Source organism: Falco punctatus (assembly GCF_963210335.1).
Source record: "Falco punctatus genome assembly, chromosome: 4".
Classification (NCBI taxonomy): Eukaryota; Metazoa; Chordata; class Aves; order Falconiformes; family Falconidae; genus Falco; species Falco punctatus.
This window is the reverse complement of record NC_137583.1, coordinates 99379550-99405868: the sequence shown is the minus strand read 5'-3', so window position 1 is coordinate 99405868 and position 26319 is coordinate 99379550. Positions and strand designations below refer to the sequence as shown.

Genomic DNA, 26319 nt, shown 5'->3' with positions numbered 1-26319 from the left:
TTTTTTTCCCCAAAAGGTAAATGTGAACTAATAGGGGATCTCTTGTGTAATAATTAGCTCCTCTCTTTATACCATGCACTTATCAAAGTCACGCCCAGCTGCTGGGAAGATTGGCTGCTGTTGGGTCGATTGTCTGCTGTAGGGTATATAGTGGAGGATTATTTATGGAACTGATTTCTTGAGATATACCATATTTTTCACCTGCTTTTTTTCTTGTCAAAATTTGCAGCACCTGTTTGCATCTGAGCAGAGGGAGGAAATTATCAAAAGTGCAATAGAGCATGCTGGCAACTTCATAGGTATCTCGCTGCGGATAAGGAAAGAATCCCTAGAATTTGAGCAGTACTTGAATCTACGCTTTGGAAAATACAGCAATGATGAATCTGTAACATCTTTAGCAGAGTTTGTTGTTCAAAAAATAACACCTAGACACTTGGTAAGGGTATTGAACTAGACCTACTTGGTTCCTCTTAAGTGCTAAGTACTCTCTTTCCTAACATGCCTTTTCTTTTTCTTCTTTAAGGAACCTGTGAAAAGAGTACTAGCTCTTACAGAAGCTTGCTTAGTTGAGCGGGATCCAGCTACTTATAACATTGCAACTTTGAAACCTTTATGTGAGGTAAGGAGCAGCCTTTCTTTTACAGTTTCTATTGGAAGAAGTGGTACTAAGATGATAATAGCAGGCTTTTGATAGTATACAAAAGATGGCCTTAATTTGTAGGCTAGATAAATAACTCCACTTCGTGAATGTGACCCTTATTTCTTTCTTTTAGGTATTTGCAATAGTATGCGACTATGAAAATCCTCAGCTTTTTACCATTGAATTTATCAAAGGACAAATTCGGAAATACTCTTCAACAGAAAGGTAACTGGAGCTCCTGTGGGTTATAAATTCAGATGGAAGTTGGCATTGTAGTGCTTCTGTTCTCTCAGCTTCCATAAACTCTGACCCTTGTAAGTGTTAACTCAAAGCCTTGCTATTCTAGTGATCTGCTACTTAAAAATCAAGATTTGTAGGGATCTAAATCTCTTCCATTTACCTTCATCCCAACTTAAGGAAATCCATCCAGAAGTTTTCTGATGAATATGTAAGGGTGTTGAACAGTTAGATGCAGCCCATTTCTCCTAAGCAGTGTTGTTCTGTGTATGTTGAACTTGGTTAAGCAGTATATCTGACACAAGGAAAGAAAGCACAATGTAAGTGATACAGAAATGTGAAGGCTGTAAATCCTTTGAGCTGCGCTGTCTGCTTGGGATAGCCTTAGTTGATTCTATTTAAAACAACCAACTGAATAGTCCCTGAGTGCACTTGCAGTTGTAACATAGTCTAATCCTGCCAAGTGAGGTTTTGCAGAAGGCAGAGGGATGAAGTGGCTTGCAACATTTGTAACTCATTAACAGATAATCTAGAGTTGATCCCTTTAGTGGAAGGCTGCAGCTGACTATACTGGGTGTAAGGCAGCTCTAGTCTTACAGTGACTAAAGGAACGCTTGAAAGTTAATGATTTCTTCCAGAGGTGTAGCTATTTGCACTAGTCTTGGTAAGAGATTCCAAGTATTGCTGTCTTTCTTTCTGTATTTGAATTTTTTTTTGCCTGTTTTTCTTACCTTGATTCTCTGGCATTGCTTTAAATTATATTTGTATTTCCTTCTCCCAACCTAGAGATTCTCTCCTGGCTAGCTTGTTAGATGGAGTGAGAGCTTCTGGTAATAGAGATGTTTGTGTGAAAATGACCTCCACACACAAAGGCCAGCGCTGGGGATTGCTTAGTATGCCTGTAGATGAAGAAGTAGAGAGCCTTCATCTGAGGTTTTTGGCTGCTCCTCCAAGTAAGCTAACGCATATTACCTGGTTTTATAGTATTCTTTAAAGCATCCAGATATTTAGTCAGGTACTGTGCACTTAACTTCTATTATGTCTTCTTCCAGATGGTAACTTTGCAGATGCTGTGTTCAGGTTCAATGCTAACATTACATACAGCGGGGTACTACATGCAGTTACACAAGATGTAAGAATAAGTCCTGTGTCCATCCTCTTAAGATGTTGTTAATCCATAAAGGTATTAATAATTGTTATTTCTTAACCCCAGGGTCTGTTCTCAGAAAACAAGGAGAAACTAATTAATAATGCCATAACAGCATTGCTTTCACAAGAGGGAGATATTGCAGCATCTAATGCAGAGCTTGAAAGCCAATTCCAAGCAGTAAGACGACTAGTGGCTTCAAAAGCGGGCTTCCTTGCCTTTACTCAGCTTCCAAAGTAAGTGAGAAGTCTCTTCAAGCTTGGAAGTAGTAGGTGAAAACAACTCTTATGCTTTTGATGTCTTATTTTTAAAACTGAGAATTGGGAGTTAAGCCTCACTTTTGAAAAAGCCTAGAAGAATCTGTACATGTTTGTTTGCTTCTAGTAGTATGAGGCTGTCATCAGGCTTTAACACAAGTTGAAAATCCCAAATGATTATTAGTATGTAAAGCTATCCTTTGCTGCATACTCTCTGCCTTGAGTCAAAAATGGTTTAATGTTTTTCCTAGTGGAAAAACTTCAAGGACAGATGAAGGTGCATTTTAGAAGTAGGTGGTTCTTCGTTCTTAAAGAATGTTGATGCCATTACTATCCTGAGTTCAATACAAGATAAAATGTGATGTTAGGAAGCAGACTTGAACTCCTACAGTAAGTACAGGCTACTTGGAGTTTGTGTCTTAATTGGACGACATAAGAAAGCAGAAAAATTGCCTGATGATCTCCTGAAAACCAGAAATACTCCAAAGAATTTTTCATTGTAGACTATGGGGCAACTGAATGATGTGAAGAGTAACACATGTACTTAGTCTGAGACCTTTATGAAGTTCTGTTTCTCTGTGAATAGTGTCCTATATTATCACTATCACGTAACTACAGAAATATCTTTGTTTTGGTGAGCATGCTCTTTGCACGTTGTTAACAGTGAAGTCAATATTAGTGTTTTCCTACCAAGGAATCTCATATATATGTAGATGTCAAGGTCCTGGCTTGTCAAATGCAGTGGGAGCAGGTCAGTTTTGGTCTTGGTTGGACTTTTATCTTAAAACTAAGATTTCTGTTTCCTCTAATCTTTTCCTTTCCTTTCAAAAGATTTCGAGAACGATTAGGAGTGAAGGTTGTAAAAGCCCTCAAAAGGAACAATGATGGAGTAACTCATGCCTCTATTGACATGCTTTGTGCTCTTATGTGTGTAAGTATTAAATTGCAGATTCTGCAACTTTGGGATGAACTTCAATCTACTGAAAGATGTAGAAGTAGGGACTGTCTTTCAACTTGCAGTGTGCTCAGACATGAAATAACCTATGGTACAGTGATTTCCTACTGAATTTTAAGTAGGATGTGCTTTTTATGGGTTCAGAGCGTGGCTTTTGGACTACGGCTGTTATGAGCTCAAGGTTGAAATGTGACTACATACTGAATACTTCTTTTTTACAGCCCATGCATGATGACTATGACTTGAGGCAGGAGCAGCTGAACAAAGCTTCCCTTCTTTCTTCAAAGAAGTTTCTAGAAAACCTCCTGGAGAAATTCAATTCCCATGTGGTAAGTCAAATTTTGAAAACAGCTTCAAGTGCTTTTCCAAATTGCTATGGAAACACTGCTGTCATACTTGGATATATCATTGAATGTATTTGTACCTGTAATTGAAGTGCAGAAAATAGAGCTGTGTCTGGCACTGAGGTTTGTTCTAAACACCTTTGGATCTTGACAGGTTAGAATGTAGCTGTCTATGCTGCAGAACGTGTCATGCAACAAAAGTTGTCATGTTTAACATGGAAACCAGGTCCTTTTAGCCAAAAGGATAGTGTAAACTGGTACTTAGGGGATTAAAACCAGAAAAAGTAATTTGCAGCACACCACTATATGAGGTCTCCAATATATATAGTCTCCAATACGCTCTAGGAGCCAGTACTTTACCAGAGTATTGCCATACTCAGAGTAATGGCATATTGTAAGCTTGTAATTTTTCTTTGCAGAGTATTTCGTGGTATGACAGGGAAGAGCACCTTCAGCATCATGAGTACTGAATAAAACTTACATGAATACTGTTGGGCAGGAGAGAAACACTGTATCTGTATTACATACCTGTCTTCCTAATTTCAGGATCATGGGACAGGTGCCCTAGTAATTAGTTCGCTTCTGGACTTCCTGACATTTGCCCTATGTGCTCCATATAGTGAGACTACTGAGGGGCAGCAGTTTGACATGTTGTTGGAAATGGTGGCATCTAATGGAAGAACGCTATTTAAGCTCTTTCAGGTAAGATTTCATAATTTGTTGTTATTCTTAGAGGCCTTAGGTAGTCAGTGAGCATGAACTTGCTTGTTCTCCTGAATGACAAATTTGTCTACTGTTCAGCTGGTTAATGTGTGTAAACCTTTTCTACCTTGGTCAGTTTTTTAGTGACCTGTTGCCTTATCTTCATATATCAGATTGAGATGGTTATTCTATAGTGAATGATATGCCAAATTGTAGAATAGACTGCCTAAGACGTGTTTCTAGAAACATTTTAAAATACCAGTTAAATATTAAGCTAGATTGAGCAGATGCACAGATTTTTCTCTCATTGGGAGCATTTGCTGCCTTTTTATTTCTTTCACAGTAAATGAGAGTTGAAAGGGTTGCAAAACAAGAGTAACATCCTCTTCATTAGTAAACCTGTAAGAGTTCTAGGATTTTTAGCTAAGATGCAAATGCTAATTTTCTCTAAAAACGGCAAGCTCCTTGTTTAGAATCAGCTTGTCAGTTTTCCCAGCATTATACCAGCTTCTTTGGTATTTACTGCTGTTCAGTGCCAAGAAGTCCATCTGATAGTCGCATGAGAGATTCTTGTTGACAGGCATACGGTAGGAGCTCTTCCTGGTGCTAGCTTTCACAAAACTGGAATACTAACCTTTTGCCCAAAACTGGAGGTAGAACAGCCATGTAAAATGCATTAAGGAAACTGAATCACAGATGATCTAATCCTCAGATTTTGCACTTGGGTAACTATTTGTCAATGTTCTATTTTAGCACCCTTCCATGGCAATTGTCAAAGGAGCAGGTTTAGTAATGAAGGCAATAATAGAGGTGAGACTTTATCAGTGTTATCTGGGCTAGCCTATTAAAATATGTATTGTCTATTTCAGACCTGCAGTTACTTACCAGAAGTTGTTTGTTATATTAGCTTCTTGCAGGGGGTTGGGGGGAGGAACAGAACACTGGCTTAATTGTGTGTGATTTAATACAGCAATTCGCTTTATCTTCCACTTGGGGGTTTGGAAGGCATGTGAGTTGGGACATTAGGTAGTGTGTGTTTTCATACTGCAGTCAAGAGGTGGCTGTTGGTGTTGTATGTAGCTCAGTCACATGCTTCAGAGCCACCAGACTTCTCCTGCATGTTAAAGAGGGTCTCTTGAGGAGAGGCCGTATTTCCTGGGATGCATTGCCAGACAGAATGGCACTGGAATTAACAGGTGGTACAGTCCCAGAGCAGACTAGTGATGTCAGTGCCTGTTCTTGCTCTTTCTGCTTCAGCAAAGGATGATTTGGCTTTGTTAGTTTTCATACCACATGATCTATGGGCTAAGTCTGTACTAAAAGGCTGCTCATGATTGTTGCAGGGTGACCTTGCTAACTGACTCTTGACACTTCCTGTGTTGAAATTCAGGGCTTAACTTAGTGCCTCATTGTGTATCACAATGGCTCATGCATTTGAAATGCATCTGGTACTTTCTTGGAATGGAAGTGAATGAACACTTGAAATAGAGGTATCATAACTCTTCAAGTTTCCATTGATATAACTGATAACGTTAGCTAAAAGTTTCTATGCTGTTTAACACCTGTCACTTGAACTATGGTGGGACATGGGCAAGTAAAAATGCAGGGAAAGCTTTTTCTTAATTACGTATTGCAACTAATGTATCTCAACCGAGTGACAATCTTATCCATGTGGCTGTTTAAACAGTTATTCTTAAATGGTTACACTTGACAAGCAACAAGCAGTTACTTGTGGCTGTCGTTCTCTGCAATTGCAAATTAGGGTTAAACAGTATAGAAGTGGTACTTGTAATTGTACAACCAACCTCCTGATCTGTGATGAGAGGCTTACATCTTATCCTGTCCAATTACTGTCCTCAGATATAACTACAGATTGTCAGGTCTGTGGCTTTACTACAACTTTGATCAGTTGCTGTTCAGAACTGGCACTTCAAGCGTGTCATACTATAGTGTCTGGCTTTTGGATATTAGCTGACATAACTGATAGTCAGGAAGGCCTTGGAACTGTAGACTTAAGGTAAAAGCAGCTTAACTAAGATTCTTTCTTTAGTAATCATCTTGCCCTGTTTCCAAAGGAAGGAGACAAAGGGATTGCTACCAAAATGCAAGATCTTGCCCTCAGTGAAGGTGCCTTACCTCGTCATTTGCACACTGCTATGTTTACAATAAGCACAGATCAGAGGATGCTTACAAATAGGTATGTCTGTGTCACTTGCTATATCATGTTTAAAAAGTCTTAAGTAATGGCCTAGCTAACATTAGAAACAGCAGGAGATCAGGGAAGAAAACCTGAAGTTCTTCAGGAAAATACTTTTTTCAGCAGCTGGTATGTTTAAGGAGAGCAAGCTTCAGCTGAGACTGCAGCCACTTAATAAACGTTTGATTTTTGGTTTTTAATTTTTTTTTTCCAGAATGGGTCATGGGTTGGTTATTCGTTAAAGGCTCAAGTTTAGTTTTTTATTGTTGTCTGAAAACATTCAGGGAAAGAAAAGGCAAGTAGAATGTCTGGAACGTGTATAAAGGTTTAACTTGTATTTTACAACTGTATAAATCCTGGTTTACACACCTTTGGCATCTTGCATGCAGTTAGACTCATTCAACCTGCCAGAGAGAAGTCTCCTCGTGCAGAAATCATTCCCTGAATTTAGCAGTCTGTAAAACTTGAGTTTTGGTAGCGGGCCTGAGTGTATACTGGGGAGGATGAGTGATAATTCAATTATTTCCACTGAAATACAAGATTATAGAAGGTCTGGGTGCATGTTCCTGAAGTGCCTAAAGAGTTGCGAAGCAATGTAGTGGCAAATGGAACTTGTTGCCACTGTCGTCCAAGGGGGAGCTAGTGTGAAGCCTTCTGTCATACTAGTTCTGTTTGGAGCTACTACTTATGAGCTGTTTGTAAGCAATGCTTCAGTTCAGTGTAGTAGAACTGTAGTGACAAATTCTGGCAAAAAATGTCAGTTGGTGTAGAAGGCAGGCTCCCAAATAGGTTTTCATGGCCAATAATGGGTGTTAAGAGCTTCAAGTAGGGCAGTTAACAGTTCTTGATGGCTTCTAGACCCTTTAACCTTAACTTAAGATTCACTGGATAAACTCTCATTTGATTATTTGATGATTATTTTCTGCTCTATTGCTCAAGTGTTCTTTTGAGGTCTAGATCAAAAAGCATGTACTGCTACTGTTCCACTAACTTCACTGGAACTTCCTAAGGGCACACTGTAAAGCATGCTAAGCATATACTTGAACTGGAACAACATAATGCTTTTTGCTCTTACTCACTCAAGAGCATGAAGCTCTTGCTCATCTTCATTTCACCAGCATGGTAAGGGTGTCAGTTTAGTGGTTTAACAAGCTGTTTAAAATACTAACCTGCAGTTTATTGATTTCAATGGCTTTTTTCAGGCAGTTAAGTAGACATTTGGTTGGCCTCTGGACAGCTGAGAACAAAACTGCTATGAATTTGTTGAAACGTATTTTGGTGAGTAAAAATGGGATACAGAGTAGGGAAAGAATAAAAGTGGAGAGCCTGCAGTATTGGGAAACTTGGGGTAGTCTATATAGCAACACTAACCCCTTTTCCATCCAAGGGGGAAGGCTAGCCTGGAAAATCACCAGGTTGGCATCTGCTGTTTAAAGGATGCTGATGGCTAGTAGAAAACATCTTGAATTCTTAAAGTACTCTGTTACTTTCCTGCTACTTTGAAAAATAGTGTATGACACAAAACTTAAAAATAAGGTGTCTGATTGCTTTTTTTGTTAAAAGGACAAAAACGTGGGAGACAAACATGATTTTTTACTGGCACTAAGCATTAGAAACTTAAGGCCACAGTTCTGTCTCCACTTCCATGCTTGTCCAACTGCTTATATTGTAGTTAAATTTATATATTGGCTGATAGTTCTTCTGTTCTTTCACCCTTACAGCCTCCTGAAAGATTCTTGCTTAAGTTACTTGAGTGAAACTAGCTCAGATAGTGTTGTAAGGATTTATTAGATCTGGAGAAATACCAACTTTTACATTAAAAATGGTAGTTCACTTTTAGCAGAGTGAACTGGCCTGATCTTGGTTACTATCTTCTGGAAGGCTTAGTAAAATGAGACTATCTCATCTCTAATGTCACATGCAACATTTGGTCCATATCAGATATGGACAGATTCTAGTATTACAGTATTCATCCCTCTCAATGTTGTTGCGGGATCAACTCTTCTCCCTGCAGTCCTTAGCTTCATTAAGTGCTCCTTTAAGAAATGGGATATAGGCAAGAGCTCTGCTGTATGGAAGCTAATCATGTACCTCTGTTGAAGGGTTCTTTCGAGTATGGTGACATTTCACAAATAAAAGCAAAAAGCTGTGGTGGCTTTATATACTTGCTTTAGAGTAGAATATAAATTCTTTTTTGAAATCGCTAATTTAAAGAAATGAACTTGTTATGTAATATGACGTTTTCTGTTAAATTAACCACATGTGTGTTTACACTGGTTTTAAATGTTTCTAGCCACCAGGTTTGCTGGCATACCTTGACAGTGCTGATCCTGTTCCTGAAAAAGATGCTGATAGGATGCATGTTAGAGATAACTTAAAAATTGCAAGTGTGAGTAAATGCTGCTGTCTTACCTCTTCCATTGTACAGATGCACAGTTTTAGTGACTTTTCTAAAAACAGACACTTAACTGTTGCATTGACCTGCATCCGATATGATAGACCTGCAACTGCAAATAACTGATAAGATCTGTTCTGCAGGATCAGTATGGCAAGTTTAATAAAGTACCGGAGTGGCAGAGACTGGCTGGAAAAGCTGCAAAGGAAGTTGAGAAATTTGCCAAAGAGAAGGTGGATCTAGTCTTGATGCACTGGAGAGACAGAATGGGCATAGCTCAAAAAGAGGTAAAAGTATTTGGAACTTTGTTACAGCAACTTGACTAAGTGTAGAGAGGAACACCTACAACTCCCATGAAATTAGAGGCAAGTTTGACAACAATAAAGTGTAGAAATGTGAGAAACTTCATAGTTCTGCTTCCTTTTTGCAAACTCTCTACCTCTTACCACTCTTCATCTTGAGCTAGAAATGAATTCCAGGGAGGATGTAAAGCAGGCAAATGGATTCCTTCAGTATATGCATTAACCTTTAGCTTGTTCTTGGTTTAGCCAACCTTATCAAACTGGACTGCAGCTTATGTGTATTTCTTCCAAGATAATTATACAGAAGAATAGCAAATTCCTTGAAATATGGCAAAACCAGTTTTTAAACTACATCTGGAAGAAACTATGAATGCTCTTTGCACCCAAAATTATGTACTTTGTGCTAGCTCGATTTTTAGCTATGGAACGTGCTTGAAGAAGCTTAGTATTACCTTTAATACAGGTCTCTCAGTACTTAAATTGCAACATAAGACTATACATGAAACCACGGTTAAGACAGGAGTGACAAGTGACTGGCTTGATCTGATATTATAATAGGATAGCCCAAGCACTGCTTGAGTTCTTACTGTTGGTCTCCTTTTTCTGCTGATTTTATTGTTGCGTTCAGTTTGACAAACTTTTTGAATTATGAGCTGTTTCCCTTCAAGCTTAGTCAGGAGACTAAAAGTTGTTTTGTGTGTTCTGGAAATGAAATTATTATATATGCAAGGAAGGATGAAAAGAGCAATGCAAGGGTGTTGGAAATGTCTGTCTTTGTGCTTGATCTGATATAGCAATAAGCTTTAATTTAAGGAAACCTGAACTTGGTAAAATCTACCTCAAGTTTGTAGCCTGTGGTGCAGAATATTGACAGGTAGTATTTCTGGAATAACAATGAACTAGGATCAAAACAAAATATTAATGGAGAAATGGAGAAAACAGTGGTGGAAGAGCAAATTGCACTTTAAATATCTTGTCTAAATACTGAGTTTAAACAATAATTTGTCAGTCTGGAGTTCTGAGCTGTTAAATTTCAGAGTAAATGTATGCAAGTGTAGCTTGGAAAAGATAGTAGCAAGTTTGGTGTTAACACTTTGAATTACTTCAGTGGCTGTGGCTTGTTAAACGTACCTTTTCTTTTTCTTCCAACTCTCAATCACAATCAGGACAGAAACAATATGGTGAGTCTGTATTCTCTGCCACTTGTGTGCATTATGTTGCTTAGACTTCTGCTTGCATGTGATACCTTATGTAGAGTATAACACTGATTTCATGCTTGATCATACTAGGGAACCTTTCGGTGGGCAAGTCAAGTTTGTGACTAATTTCTGCGACTTGATCTATAGCTAGTTCCTTTCAAGAGCAAAGCATTCTTGTTTTGTGGGATTCCCCTCTTCCATCAGCTTTGGAGCTGATGAGTGCTTATGGTATTGGGAACTAAGTTTTCCTCAGGGATAACTTGCTTCTAACTTAGAAACTTTCAGCTGTTTAACAAGTCATTCTGGCATGATTTAACTTGGCATAAATAACACTTGTGAAAGTGTATTGCTACTGCTTGCTAGAAAGGAGACCACCTTAATGAGGCTTAACTTAGTGTGGCTTTTGAAGCAGTAGAAAGCTCCAGCTTTTTATTTTAAAAGGGGAAAATGGGGAATATGTTTCTACTGTCTTCCTAAATTCGGCTCTTTTGCAGAACATTATTCAAAAGCCAGTGATATTAAGGAAACGACGCCAAAGGATAAAAATAGAAGCAAACTGGGATCTCTTCTATTACAGGTAAAATATTAAGAATAATGTGGCTGATGGGGTTATGATTTTTGTTAGTATCTTCTGAGTTGCTGTGGCTTGATTCCAATTTCTGCCTGCCTTGAAACAATGCAAGTGCTTCATAATAGGAACTTGGGAAAAATTAAATCCTAAGGTGTTCTTAAGGATTTAGCTTGTGTTTAGGAAAGGGGGGGGATTTGGAAATTTTCTCAAATGTTATCAAAATACATCCTTTTTTCCCTTGACTCAAAAGGAAGAGTGAATAAGAAACTACAGGTGCAGATCTGCATGATGTTGGAGGCTAAGCAAAGTAGCACTGAAAATTATTGTAGTGTGTTGGTGCATCAGCCTGTAAGCTACTAAATGCAGCTGGCTTGCCTGTGAGTTCTTACAACTGTCAAAGTTTACAACTTACAACTGTAAGTTTCCATTTGAAAAAAGTTACTATCACTTTACTTTGGTTAGGTGTCTTAAGGTAAATGGACTAATTAAAGCTTGACTATTCAACAAACTCTGAAAGGAAGCTTGAGGAAATTCCTTGAGCTTCAGCTGTTTGATTTGGTGCTTAATGTTTCTAAAGGTCAAATACAGTCCATTCTGCACAAGTGTTGTAAGAAAGGAAGACTTGCACGCTCCTAAACTTCCAGTATTAAAGTGCTGCTCTCAGCCACTCTGTGGATCCAAAGGCTGTTTTGTAACTTCTACTGAAGATTGTCCACTGGCTGTCTTGTGACACTTGAGATGTCAAATTCTATTTTCCTGTATGAACTACTTTTTTTGTTGAAAGCATACGCATGGTATGGGCCTGTCTGCTGCCCTGGGTTATTGTGCCCTTGAGGCCCTTACTGGCAGATATAACAAATAGCTTGCATGTCTCCTGGTCATAAACTGTATGCAGATAACAAATTGAGCTAAAAGGGATGACAACAGGCATACTTTAATCTAGGCTGACCTCCATGACTGGAAATACTATACAAGTGAACAAACATAATTACGTAACAAACTAGAGACCACTACTCAGTGCCTTCTAATTAAGGTCCACTAATGAGAATCTTCTGTAGCTTGCCAGCTGAGTCTTGTCTGCCTTTCAGAAAATGTTTTGAGGGGTTTAAGCTATGTAACTCCCTTCTTAGATTTCTTCAGGATCATGCTAGATCGAACTTGATTTGGAACTTCAAAACACGGGAAGAACTGAGAGATACTCTTGAGTCTGAGATGAGAGCATTTAATATCGACAGAGAACTTGGTAGTGCTAATGTTATCTCATGGAACCATCAGGAGTTTGAGGTAAATGACCCACTGTAGGAAAAACTGCATATGTAAAATGTCTAGTTCAAATGTCACTTTTCTGTCCCTTAACTACGTGAGTGAATCTTGTGTTGACAATAATTGACTGCAAGCTAGGGTTCTTTAGGGAACAAACTGCTAAAGCTTGAGGCTGTGAACAGGTACTGTTGTCCAGTGTCACTCTGCAAAACTGAACTCTCTTCAACTGACATGACACTGTGGAAATTAAACATTGATCAGAACCCTTGATACATTCTTGTATTAAGATAAAAAGAGAAGTTGGGTTTACGTTGTTGTCAGGATAAGTCATACTTGTTCTTGAATTGTGTTTTATGAGACTTGTTTTGGTTAGTTCCACAAGTAACTTCCCGATAACAAGTTCATTGTCTTTATTTCCGTCATGTCTCAGTGATCATAAGGCTGTCAAATATTGGGGGTGCCAAACCACGAATAGATTATGTGGCTAAAACAATGCTGCTCTGTAGATTACTGATTGAGGATTCTGTTTTCACATTCTAGGAACAGCAGTATCTAAAATCAGAGTAGCCTTCCAGGCTTCTGCAAAACAATTGGTATGGTCCCAATTGGCTTTCTCAAAACAACTTGCAAGATATTTGAGTGATATGCTGATAAGAGCAGAGTACAGGAAAGGTTTATCTCCAGTATTGTTATGGTTCCACACAGTTCTAATTAACGTGTAATGCTAATGCAAAGCAAGCCCACACTTGAATTCAACTGTTAAGGTATTCTTAGGTGTTACTAATGCCACCCTTGTCACAGTACAGCTTTCTAGCTGAAACTTGAGCAGAGGAATAGTAGTGAAATGAGTAAACTGCTGCTTTTGCTGAATTTTCAGTTGACTGGCAAATTGAAGAATTACAAGACATGGGGTTAATGCTTTAGGAGAAAACTACTTTATTTTAATTGGCTGTGTCTCAGCTACAGATTACTACTTACTTGATGCAGTAATTAGCTAAATTTGAGTTTGGATTAGTGTTTTTTGCACTGGCATCTATCTTTCAAAGTCGTCTTTAGGTATGGGTCAGGCCTGTACAGAACTTCTGGGCACCACAGTGTCTGCTCTGTCTCTGTACTTTAGAGATGCTAACTGGCACGAAATCAAAAGTACAGATTTGAAACTCAGTAACGTGGGCTTCTCACCTGCACTTTGTGATGCTCTGTGACTTATACTGCTGGGATCTGTCACTAGGATTCTTGGAGTTACAGCCCAGGATACTTTGGGACTGGTTTGAGGGACCTTCTGTCATCTGGGCTTTGGGCAGCTGCTGTCTCAAAGATTTGCTTTTAAATATTTTAAACGAATACTTTATCAGGCTATGCTGTAAGTATTTGAACTATGTAGTGTGGTGACAAAGGCTTCACTGTCAGCTGTGGAACCTGTCACTTTGCCAAGCAGGATGGTAGCTTGAGATTGGTCTGAAAGTATACTGGTTAGTGGGGATATCTTTGTATCGTGTGCTGTGGTCAAATCTGTAGATAACTTACGTGGCCTCATGACAGTGGCCTGCAAACTAGAGATAAGAAAACAAACTGTGAAGTGTGGCTTTTGTGCTGTTAGAGGTACCTCTAAATGAGTTGCTTGCCAAATGCTTAAAACCACTGGGCACTGAGGCATGCGGTTAAATCTAATGTAGTTGCTCTGAAGTTAATGATGGCTCTCATTGTGCAAATTCACTTCAGTTTCTTGGTGTGTATGTACTGATGCCTCTAGGCTTCAATTACACAGTATAATAGCAAGTGTAACTAGTAATTAAGTCATGCTTGTGTTTCATGCTTGTAGTAACTTTGGAGTACCTTGCAATGGAATAACTACTTATTAAAGTGTGAGTCACTGAATACACCATGTATTATCCAAGTGTAGTTTGTAAAACCAGCTGTCGTTAGAAGTAAGTTAGTTAAAGGCTGGAAGCTGAGATTTCAGAAAGATGAGAATTACTTCGTTCTGGGGACCAACAATAGTTTATGGCACGCATTTTGTAGAGGTGTGTTTCTTTAACAGCAAACTTGCAGATTTCAGTCTTCCTCAAACAGTAGAAGGGGTTGCTAACCTTGCTGAGTTTATGGATGCAAGGAAGTAAACAAGAGCTTAATGAAGGAGAAACAATATTTACTATTAAATAACTTGTTCTGTGTTACAGGTAAAATATGAGTGCCTTTCTGAGGAAATAAAAATAGGAGATTATTATCTAAGATTGCTACTAGAAGAAGATGAAACTGAAGAGAGTGGAGCAATCAAAAAATCGTGAGACATTATTAAAATCTATCTCATTCCCAAGGTTCCAGTTTTCTTCTCTAAACTCTCATCTCTTTCTTAGTTATGAATTCTTCAATGAACTCTACCATCGTTTCTTGCTTACCCCAAAAGTAAATATGAAGTGCTTATGTCTGCAAGCATTGGCAATTGTTTATGGAAGATGTCATGAAGAAATAGGACCATTTTCTGATACTAAATACATTGTTGGCATGTTAGAAAGGGTAAGAATTATTTAAAATTACTTGATATGGTAGTTAAAATACTGCTAGTCCAACATCTTTAGATCCTTCTGGTTGCTGTGAAACACAGGTTTTACTTTTACATGATTGAAGCTGCATAATAAATATTTTTCCATGCTGTCACCAAGTGTTCCTAGTATCTCCCCTTAATTCAGTTGAATTTTTACTAAAAAAATTGCTGATCTTAAAGGTATTTCAAAGTAATGTCTAGATCTGCATTTTGTTGACCTTAACAGCTTTTCGGGTTGTACAGAAATAGTATGAAAGAACATTGTGGTATTAATCTTATGCTTTTGAAAAATGCAGAAGTATAAAGCTTTTTAAGAGAACCTTGTTCCATGTCACATTATTTCAAAATACTGATTTCAAGAGCAGTCACAACAGCCCCAGACCTAATGAAATGGTAGCCTTGGGTGGGCACATATGATGGATTAGGTTTTTGGTGGTAACTGCTTTTGCCTATTAAGTGTCTGCTAAGTTTTGTCTGACAACTGATACAGCTTGCAAAAATACATTTCCATGCAGTCTGAAGAAGGGATTCTTCATGCACATCAATATGGGTTTTAGATATGGCTGTTTTAAGTGAAGCTGAACCCATGCAGTCTCTTGTTATTTTGCCTCGAGTCTTGATCGTCTCACCAGGGACATATCATCAATGATGCATTCAGTCTGCTGGCTGAAAGCATTCTCTTTTTCTCTCGTATTTGTGTGAACTGGATCACTGGGGGATTCAAACACTCACCCTTTAGAGCAATAGACTTGGCAGAAAAGTAAGTTTTAAGTGTCAGACCCAGAGCAACAAAGGGGATTGGGAGTAATGAGGGTTTTCCTTCTCAGTGGCAGAAAGCTACATTTATTAGGTGTGCATGAAACTGGACACTTAATAGTCTGCAGTTTTATCTGGGGCATGAAAAAAGTAAATGAGTCTTTACAGGGTCAACTCGGTTGACTTTTGAAGGTAACTTCTAATACACTATCAAATACTAATCTGTTCTCTTCTGCTGTAACAGTGCACTGACAGACTTGAGCGGGACAGATTGATACTGTTTCTCAACAAGCTGATCCTTAATAAGGTAAAGTGGACATGCACCCATAACAGTAGTTGATCAGTCTTTCCACTGTATAAAATGGCTTGAACTAGTCTTTCAGGGTTAAATTGAGCAAAAATTCAAGTCTTGATAAAGTCTTAAAAACAATGTTAGATACGGCTCTCTGGGATGTGGTGGCTGTTACTCACTGGTGAGAAGACTGAAGGAAACCCATAGATACTGTGGTGATGGTACCATTCTAGTTACTTTAGAGAATGACTTGATTTTTCTTATAGACTGTTCAGTACTAGTAATAACTTTTATCTAGAAAATACTTGTGTTAATGCAGTTTATCCATTGACAGAAAAATGTGAAGGACCTTATGGATTCAAATGGTATTAGAATCCTTGTAGATCTGCTTACTCTGGCACATCTTCACACAAGCAGAGCTACGGTTCCTCTGCAGGTATGTGGCCTCTGTTTATTACTACAAGTGTTCCTTTGCTAAAAGGACAATTCTTAACAAAAAATATGAAACAATGTCCTTTTCACATTTCCTGTAGAAATGTTATATTTGTGATAAAGCTATTCTTATAAACATTAACTTCTAGAGCAATGTGATTGAGGCAGCACCTGATATGAAGAGGGAGAGTGAGAAAGAATGGTACTTCGGCAACGCTGACAAAGAAAGGAGTGGTCCTTACAGTTTTCAAGAGGTACCTGTCAGCTACGAACTCTCAAACTGGGCAAATTGTTTTCGTCCTGGTGACAGTGTGTTTAAAATACTGAGAGGGGAAAACTTTAAATGATGTTAAAGTATATTCTCAAAGTAACTCTTTAAGTAAGGGTTAAACCTAGATAAAAAATTTGATATTGCATCAAGAACCACAGCCTTTGGTAAGGCTGCCTACCCCTCCACGCCCCAGTTATGCCGCAATTAACCTGACAACTTTTCTTTCACATTTCCCAACAGAATTACAAATACATCAGAATTTCATGCAACTATAGTAGTCTGCCATACAGCAGTTAAAAGCTTGTCTTGAGTGTGTACGTTTAGGAGTAAAGTTAGCTGTGAATGCTGAATCACTAAATGAATCTCTAATCTTACAATAGATGCAGGAACTATGGAACAGTGGAAAGCTGACTTCAAAAACACGTTGCTGGGCTCAAGGTATGGATGGATGGCGACCATTACAGGTTATTCCTCAGCTGAAGTGGTGCTTGTTAGCCAGTGGCCAGCCTGTGTTGAATGAGAGTGACCTTGCCACACTTGTACTCAACATGCTCATCACAATGTGTGGATATTTTCCCAGCAGGTAAACAATTTTCAGCAGAAGTGGTTAACTTTCTCTGGCAGATGCATAAATTGATAAATTCTATCTTAAAGCTTTTCTTAGAAACCAAGTAGTATGTTAACAAACGGCAATAAAAAGCCTTTTACATAGTATTAATTAGATCTGCAGGCAAATAGTTTGTAAATGAGACAATACTAATATTGTGAAAAGGACTACATGAATGAGTGCACAAGCCATGTGCATTTCTAACACTTAGTGGTATAGTCTTATGCTTGCACACAGGTTATTGTTTAGCTTAAACGGCTTTAATGCATGACATCAAATCACGCTTATCAAGTCTAACAACAAATTTGGAAGTTAAAAATGACGACACTGGGTATGATCTCACTAGTGTGATACTTAGTTGTTTGCTCTTGAAAGAGAAAAGGCACAAGTGTGCTTACTGCTGTGTCACTTTTTTTTTTCTTTTTTTTTTTTTTTAGGGATCAAGACAATGCTATTATAAGACCTCTGCCTAGAGTGAAAAGGCTGTTGTCAGACAGTACTTGCCTTCCTCACATCACTCAGGTATGCAACTCTTCAAAAATGTATCTAAACTAGTAAAAGTCTGACTTTACTATCTTTGAATACTGTGTGAGTACTTTGTGTGACAAACACATCAAATGACATCTGTAACAAACTGCAAACCTCTGGAAAAGCAGTTGTTTATTTTACTGGGTGTTACAAATTTCATGGTTTTTCAGCTGGTATCTCATTAATAAACACTTACATCCTTGGAGATACTGAAAAGCCATCTGGATGTGGTCCTTGGCAACCAGCTGTAGGGGACTCTTCTAGGGGGCTTTGACAAGGTGACCTCCAGAGGTCCCTTCCAACTCTAAACATTCTGTGATTTGAACTTCTTACTCTTGGGCTGGAGTATCCTTTAACTGAAATTCTTGTAAATTTACTGGCTTGTCCCAGTAACTGGATTAGTTAAAACTTCAGTTTTGGCTAGGTAACTTGCACTACTCAAGCAGCTAATGTAAATGCTTGTTTGATTGCAGCTACTACTGACTTTTGATCCTATCCTTGTGGAAAAAGTAGCTATACTGCTGTTTCATGTCATGCAAGATAACCCTCAGTTACCTCGTTTTTATCTGAGTGGAGTGTTCTTCTTTATCATGATGTACACGGGTTCCAATGTACTTCCTATTGCAAGGTGAGTAAAAAAAAAAACCACCAAACAACCTAAAGTGCTTCTTGACCAGTCACGCTTAGTACTGCTGTTCTAAATGCTCCAGGGAGTGTGGCTTGCTAGAACCAACATGAGATTGCAAGCAAATGCCCTTTACAAGAATCACCTCCACATGGTCTAGTCAGTCACTAAAAAAGTGAATTGTTTATTGACCCTGGCAGGGAGGGAATGAGAGCATGTCTGATCATACGGTTCTAACGGTACAACTAGGCATAGTTTATCATAGAAGAACAAATTGTTACAAGGACTAAAGAGTATTAATATAGGCTATTGATACGCTAATGTAGTTTTTGATAGTAAGCAGCTATCGAGTGCTGAGAGAACATCTAATAGTCCAGTTTAGTATTGAAGCCTGAAACAGTTAAATTGGTCTGTACTGCCTGACACAGGTGCACTGCACATGCAGGTATCTATTCTAGTTCATTCCACTACTCATCCTCTAAATTCAATAGTTATAAAAAGCCATTGTACAATTCCAGTAAGTTTCTTGTGTAGCAAAATGCATTGGGAAATAATGGCATGTTTCCATGATGACTGTAGTGTAACAGGACTGCCCAGCAGTTAATGTAAGATTACCTTGTTTCATCCCTGCAGTGATGATCTAACTGTGCAGGGAGAGGTTTGTAGGGAAAGGTGGTGTGTGTCTGTTTAATTTTTAGGTTTTTTTTGTATGTAGAAAGTAAACTTTCAGGAATAGGACTTCCAAGCTGAAACAAAGAACATAAGGCAACATTTATAACACAGGTTTGCTTAACTTAAAATTCCCAAGGGTTTGATGGACTTTGTACGGAGATTCATTAATTTGATGCTTTCACTCTTTTATCTCCAAGTAAATGTATGAGACTTGCCAGGTGGTCTGTGTTGGTCTGCTTATCTTTCAAGGGTACTTTAGGTGTCAATTAAACAAAAAATAACTGCTGTTTCTCTTCTAGGTTTTTGAAATACACACATGCAAAACAAGCTTTCAAATCTGAAGAAGTGAGTAGATTGCAAAAGTAACTACCTCTGTTTCCAAATGCTTTTACAAACTGCCTGTAGTTGCTTTAACATTACTTGATGCTTGTTCTTTTTCTGAGTTCTCAGGAATTAGAATTTAAGAACCAAAGGGAAGTGGGGGAGGGTTCTTTAGATTTCAGGTTGGTTAGCAAGACTGAATTCAGCTTACCTTTGAGGTGACAATATAATCTCTTCTGTAGACAAAAAGCCAAGATATAGTTCAAAGAAGTATACTTGGACATATTCTTCCTGAAGCAATGGTGTGTTATTTAGAAAACTATGAACCAGAAAAATTTTCTGAGATATTCCTTGGAGAATTTGACACTCCAGAAGCAATATGGAGCAATGAAATGAGGTAACTGTTTTCTGTCAGGGGGACAAATAAATCTGAACAGTGTCTCATGCTGAAGAGGTCTTGTCTTGGACATTTCTAAAGAAAACCACAAATACCTGGATTCCATGGTTTCCATTACTTCCCTCTTTGTCTTCTGTATGTTCTGCAATGTTCTGTGTTACCTTCTGCTTGTATCAAAAATAATAGGGGGGGGGAGCAGAATTAGCTGCAGGAAGGGGAATATTTCCTGAACATCTGACAACATGCTTTGCATCTGCTTCTATCATACTTAAGTTACTTAGTGAAGTCTCTACTCATAAAAGGATGTAGACTGCTTTATACTTATTTTCATTTATTAACAGTAGTTGTCTGGGAGATACACCTCTAATAGTACAATACAATTTTAGGGTCTCCCAAAAAAGAGGTGTTGAGGGAGGGCAAAATGTCACTTTACACTGTTTTTAACACACTTTAATTTCATGGCATTGAAATAGCTTTATAACAGAATAGGACTGAATCCTATTCTGAACCCCTTCTGAAATGTGAGAAACTACTAAGGGAAAATCTTTTCAGAAGAAGTCATTGAACACACTTCTGCAGTCACTGAGGACTGCTTGGCAAGTGTTAAACCAAACTTTGTAACTTTTAGGCGTCTTATGATAGAGAAGATTGCTGCTCATCTTGCTGACTTCACCCCTCGTCTTCAAAGCAATACAAGAGCACTCTACCAATACTGTCCTATCCCAGTTATCAACTATCCACAACTGGAAAATGAACTGTTCTGTAATATTTATTACCTCAAGCATCTTTGTGATACACTCAGATTTCCGGACTGGCCAATTAAAGATCCAGTAAGTAAGAAGTATTTTAGGATTCATTTAGTTCTTGATTTTTTCAGAGTGGAATTTGTAACAAAAATTAAGGAAATCAAATGCTAGGTTGTTTTAAGTAACTGATTGATCCTGACTTTCAGTTCATAAGCGCAAATATGTTAAACAGTTCTTTATCTTGAAGTAAAACAGTCTTCATGCCAAATAGCAACATGTTAAGCATATCCTCCTTGTGGCAGCTACTAAAATAGAAAAGTAAAGCATCCAAGAAACTTCAGATCGTGTTTCAATGAACCTCATGTGGTGGTGGGGTGGGGGCGAGAAGTGATCACTTGTGGGTTCTCATTTGTCCATGCTGGACAAGAAACTGAGCTAACTTGGTATTAGTGTGTGAACTGGTGAATCCTTTCAGTACAAGTCTATGATCCAGATCTGTCTAAGCAGCTTTACTTATTCATGTAGCTCTATTGCAGTTTATGTAGTATTGAGATGTGAGGCAGGTGTAACTTAAAGTGATTTTCCCCTCTTTTAACATGACTCTTACATAGACGTTTTAACCTTAAAGTGCTCCTTATCTTGAATAAAATACAGTGCTGCAGTGAAACAGTCTTAATTGCTTCCTGACTGCAGGGGGAACCATAACTACTGAAGTGGGTAGGTCTAGGTCTTTGAACTTAGGGTATCGGATGATAAAGATTCATTAATAAAGCATCACTTTTTTAAAGAAGATGACGTGTACTGGTGTCACTATAAATGAAACACTAATGAATTGTAATTATGTAGGTTAAACTGCTGAAAGATACGCTAGAAGCTTGGAAGAAGGAGGTAGAAAAGAAACCACCTACCATGTCAATAGATGATGCTTATGAAGTCCTTAACCTTCCCAAAGGACAAGGCCAGTAAGTTGTTTTCAGTATTTTAAGTTGTAGAATTACACTTACATAAACTCCATACACTGAGCAAACTGCGGTTTCTTATGATAGTACTTGCAGCCAATTATGTGAACTGAACTGGTACCACTACTTCTCTCGCAGTGGAGGATTGCTTTATCTAAACAGAAACTAAGTTTGAAAACCCAACTCCAGTGTTTGAGAGAATAGTTGTCAAGGGTTCAGATAAACTGAAACTGGGGAGAAAATGTTCTGAGCTTCAAAGTATTCACTAGGTAGTTTTACAGGATAAACAGACTCATAGTGAGCAAAGAGCATGGCAGAAATTGACTGTATTCAAAGTAGAACTTGGTTTCTCTAATAATCCTTCTTACCCCTGCCAAATATTGTCCTATTTCTTGGTGATAATATCCTTAGGATTTTTTACCTTCTATCTCACCACTGGTTTCTGACTTCAGGCCTGTAGAGGAGAACTAACAGCGCTTTGTATTCATCCTTCAAGAGCAGTGCACTTGCTACAAATCACAAACTACTACTTTTACCACTTACAGCTCATTTAGGGTCTTCATTTTGAAGATTCAGGGACTTTGCGCACCTTCTGGTTAGTATATTCAGTACTAAAATGCTTTGAATTTAAAATTTCTGTTCTGTGGCCACATGATTACCCCTGTTCAGTGTCAGCTGATAAAGCAGAATTTTCAAATTGAAATATGAGCGCTATGTAGTTTTCACTTCATTGCAGTTACTACTAGTACTGTTGTCAGAATTCAGGCTTATTCTTAGGTTGTTACTCAATGTAATGGGACTTGTTTTCTCATAGGCATGATGAAAGCAAGATCAGGAAAGCTTATTTCAGGCTGGCGCAAAAATATCACCCAGACAAGAATCCAGAAGGCAGGGTATGTACAACACAAATTTATGGTTTTAAAGGTGGGGGCAAGTTCAGCTGTTCTGTGTACTAGAAATTCTGAAATGCCCACTTAATTTTCTTTCTTCCTTTTAAAAGCGATGCCCTAGATGAATACTAGAATACAGATTAATACTATGAGTGATTTAACTGATGTTAGTCAAGGAATATTAGGATTCCTACAGTAAACTGATGTAATGGGCTCATACCCACATGTTGGAAAGTGTCTGGTTTAGAGTTAACACAGGACCTAAATAAGCTAATTACTCCCTTTCAGAAACAGACTGCATCCTCTACACACTCTTACAGTCAATTAAACTGTACTTACTACTTTTGTCATAGTGGAATTGACATAGTTTTAGGCTCTTGCCTATGGCAGAGTTTAGGAGACAAAATTGATCTGTGAGTCAGTGTTGAGATATTTTCTGAAGTGTAATAAGACAATAAAACTAGTGTTGTGGCTAATAACCTGGAATGTTTTACTTTACCTGTGTCTAAACCGATGCTACAGACTTGTAGTAATTTAGGGGGTTCTTAGCAATTTTTAAGATTATTCTTCTTTATTTGCAGGATATGTTTGAAAAAGTTAATAAAGCATATGAGTTTCTATGCACAAAGTCTGCCAAGGTGATAGATGGGCCAGATCCAGAAAACATAATTTTGATCTTGAAAACTCAAAGCATCCTCTTCAACAGGCATAAGGAAGGTAAGCATGCTGTCTCAGAATGTTCATTTCTTTAGTGGTTATTGCAGTTGGTTTTAATCTCCCCTGCTCTTCAGTCTGTGTTCTGTTTATCTGATTTCTGGCTTGCCACAGCATTATATAGCTATAGTAAAGGACTTCAAAATAGGACTTTTTCTCCCATGAAATAAATCTACAGTAAAACTTAATTCAAAAAAGCACAAATAGCTTTTTGAAATTCTCTGCTCCAAAACTACTCAGTTTGAATCTTCCTCTGTGTATACCTTAGACTTAAAATTCTGTCTACGTAGAAAAGTCCCCACTAGTATTCCGTTACCTAGATGGCAGATCCTGGGTATAAATTGTCTCATTTTTAATAGCCACGAGTGTAATCTTGCAGAAATTGACTAGTGTTCATCCTCTGGTGAGTAGGCTGCAACACTAGCTGTTTCGCAGCCCAACTAGGAAAGAGAGGTAGCTAGAATACCCTAACCCTTGGCTCTACCTACAGTCTCTGGCCGGCAGTTGCCAGCATGCCCATGTCTTGCAGAGTCAGTGTTCTGCTACATAAGTGTTACATTAAAATGGTAAATTAAGAACCTTGTATGCATTCATAGCTCTGTCAGTTGTATGGAGGCAGTGACTACATCAGTGTGGAGTAGGTCAGCTCAGTCAGCTCTGTACTGCAAGATGAAATTGTTCTTCAGTACTGCTGACCCCTAAAGGAATGAAAAATATAATTGTTTAAAATAGATTGCCATGTCAAACTGGAAAAGTTATTATAGGCTTATTGTTAGACAGCTTTGCCTGTCCGAGGCTAGGATTGTAGTTGTGTTTCTCGGAAGATAGACAAGCATCATTTGGAAGACTCTTGAGCCTTGCTGAGCTGGAGATAAATCTTTTCAATCTTAAATGAGTTCTTTCCATCAAGCTCTGTTAGCTTCTAGCATGAATGGTCTTACGTAAAAAGGCGTCAGATTGCATGGACTGCTCTAGTCTTGCTCCAATTTTCCTGGGCGTTGGCTTGCTTTGACACTTAGTCCTTGCATATCTGATACATCTTCAACTCATAAGTATGCCATGGTTTAAATTGCTTAGACACTGCATATATGTAAACCTCGACTTTTTTCTTTCAGAGTTGAAACCTTACAAGTATGCAGGCTATCCTATGCTGATAAAGACTATTACCATTGAAACATCAGATGATCTTTTGTTTTCCAAAGAATCTCCTCTGTTGCCTGCTGCAACGGAACTTGCTTTCCATACTGTCAATTGCTCAGCATTAAATGCAGAGGAACTGAGAAGAGAAAATGGAATTGAGGTAAATGGGAAGAAACTTAGTGAAATTATTTACTTTTAATTTTCCACAGCTAAAAATCCTATATCCTCAATGCATAGGATATCAGATGCAATTGACAATTGCTTTTAGCCTTGTTGAGGCACTTGTCCATTCTTAATGTCTCTTGATGCAGCAGAAGCCTCCTGCAGAGGATCCCTCTCTCTGGACCTTGGTTTGTCTGTTGAACTGTGAATAAGGAAACTACATATGATGTTTCTCTACTTCTTTACAAAACTTTGAGAGCTTTTGCATTCTGTATGTGAAAAAATAGATGAAGGTGAACAAGTCACTTGTGCAATGAAAAGCCTTTCTGTTTGTATTAGAATCAGTCATTTCAGTTGGAAAAGACCTTTAAGATAAGAGTCCAACCATTAATGTAAGACTGCCAAATCCCACTAAACCATGTCCCTAAGTGCTGCATCTACACATTTTTTAAACACCTCCAGAAATGGTGATTCTACTGCCTCCCTAGGCAACCTGTTCCAATGCATGATTCCCCTTTCTGTGAAGAGTTTTTTTTCCTAATATCCAATCTAAACCTCCCTTGGTGCAACTTCAGGCCATTCCCTCTTGTCCTGTTGCTTGTTACTTGACAGAAGAGACTGGCACTCATTTTGCTATAGCCTCCTTTCAGGTAGTAGTACACAGTGATGAGGTCCCTCCTAAGCCACCTCCTCTCCAGGCTAAACAATGCCAGTTTACGCAGCCACATCTCATCAGACTTGTGCTCCAGACCCTTCACCAGCTCTGTTGCCCTTCTTTGGGAACACTCTAGCACATTTATGTCCCCCTTATAGTGAGGGACCCAAAACTGGACATAATATTTGAGGTGCAGCCTCACCAGTGCCAAGTACAGGGGCACAGTCATTTCCCTTGTCCTGCTAGCCACGCTGTTTTGGATACAAGCCAGGATATTGTTGCCCTTGGCTACCTGGGCACACTGCTGGCTAATGTTCAGATGGCTGTTGACCAGCCCCCCTGGGTCCTTCTCTGCCAGGCAGCTTTTCCCACCACTCTTTCCCGAGCCTGTAGCATTGTGTGGGGTGATTGTGACCCAAGTGCAGGACCTGGCACTTCTTGTTGAACCTCATACAATTGGTCTGGGACCATCAATCCAGCCTGTCCAGATCCCTCTACAGAGCCTTCCTACCCTCAAGCAGATTAACCAACACTCCCCCCTCCAGCTTGGGTGTCATCTGCAGACTGACTAAGGCTTTAGCTCACATGTGGGAATGCTATCAACTCAAAAAGCACCGAAGTCTAGTAGCAGCACTTGCAAGGAATTTTGGTCCTACAAACTATTTGAGCAAGCAGCAGGCTTGGCCAAATGTTTCCCTTCTGCCATTAACAATGGGTTAACCAGCTAATGTTTTATTTCTGCCAGTATTATTCAGTTTTTGTTGTGACTGAACTTTGTTCATCATCCAATCCTCACAGGTATTGCAAGAAGCATTTAATCGTTGTGTAGCAGTCTTGACTCGTTCTAGTAAACCAGATGATATGTCTGTACAGGTAAGTTGCAGCAACTTTGACTGTATCAGCTTCTCAGAAGGCAGTATTTATGTGTGTATATATACATAATACAGTAAAAAGTGTGGTTTTATATAATATGGATATAGTATTACATATGTTAAATAGGATTGTAAACATATTTTCCCTCCACTTGGAACCAATAAATTACTGCTTTTTTTAGGTGTGTGGCTATATTAGTAAGTGTTACAGTGTAGCAGCTCAGTTTGAGGAATGCAGAGAGAAGATTACAGAAATGCCTAACATCATCAAGGACCTCTGTAGACTACTGTATTATGGCAAGGTAAGAGCTCCTTTCCTTTACCTAAATGGGTATTTAACTATTATGATTAGGGGAACGCTCACCTTTTAAGGTGGCAGATAAAATAATTGCAGAGAGTGATGAAATCCTTCTGTCGGATCCCATCTAATCATTACAGGATACAGAACTCTAGTGCCTTGTTCGCAGCACTTGTATTTCAATCCATTTGGTGCACTTAAAATGCACTCACTACAATGATTGACTAC

The 26319-nt window shown here is 38.6% G+C and overlaps 1 protein-coding gene across 2 annotated transcripts in view; it reads left to right on the top strand.

The window, feature by feature from the left end:
- DNAJC13 (DnaJ heat shock protein family (Hsp40) member C13) overlaps positions 1-26319 on the top strand; it is a 55504-nt gene that overhangs the window by 13743 nt on the left and 15442 nt on the right. The window contains exons 7-40 of one of the 2 annotated variants that reach the window (XM_080387159.1): positions 230-436; positions 524-619; positions 774-865; positions 1664-1830; positions 1930-2009; positions 2091-2260; positions 3113-3212; positions 3458-3565; positions 4127-4282; positions 5036-5092; positions 6358-6479; positions 7682-7757; positions 8773-8868; positions 9018-9161; positions 10343-10357; positions 10870-10952; positions 12077-12230; positions 14390-14493; positions 14567-14726; positions 15755-15817; positions 16137-16238; positions 16384-16488; positions 16886-17088; positions 17550-17634; positions 18114-18268; positions 19237-19282; positions 19501-19655; positions 20284-20485; positions 21248-21363; positions 22175-22253; positions 22832-22967; positions 24080-24264; positions 25720-25794; positions 25976-26095. In XM_080387159.1, coding sequence (XP_080243285.1) covers positions 230-436; positions 524-619; positions 774-865; positions 1664-1830; positions 1930-2009; positions 2091-2260; positions 3113-3212; positions 3458-3565; positions 4127-4282; positions 5036-5092; positions 6358-6479; positions 7682-7757; positions 8773-8868; positions 9018-9161; positions 10343-10357; positions 10870-10952; positions 12077-12230; positions 14390-14493; positions 14567-14726; positions 15755-15817; positions 16137-16238; positions 16384-16488; positions 16886-17088; positions 17550-17634; positions 18114-18268; positions 19237-19282; positions 19501-19655; positions 20284-20485; positions 21248-21363; positions 22175-22253; positions 22832-22967; positions 24080-24264; positions 25720-25794; positions 25976-26095 — 4014 coding nt within the window. The remainder of the gene's footprint in view (positions 1-229; positions 437-523; positions 620-773; positions 866-1663; positions 1831-1929; positions 2010-2090; positions 2261-3112; positions 3213-3457; positions 3566-4126; positions 4283-5035; positions 5093-6357; positions 6480-7681; positions 7758-8772; positions 8869-9017; positions 9162-10342; positions 10358-10869; positions 10953-12076; positions 12231-14389; positions 14494-14566; positions 14727-15754; positions 15818-16136; positions 16239-16383; positions 16489-16885; positions 17089-17549; positions 17635-18113; positions 18269-19236; positions 19283-19500; positions 19656-20283; positions 20486-21247; positions 21364-22174; positions 22254-22831; positions 22968-24079; positions 24265-25719; positions 25795-25975; positions 26096-26319) is intronic. The other variant, XM_080387160.1, reaches the window with a different exon arrangement.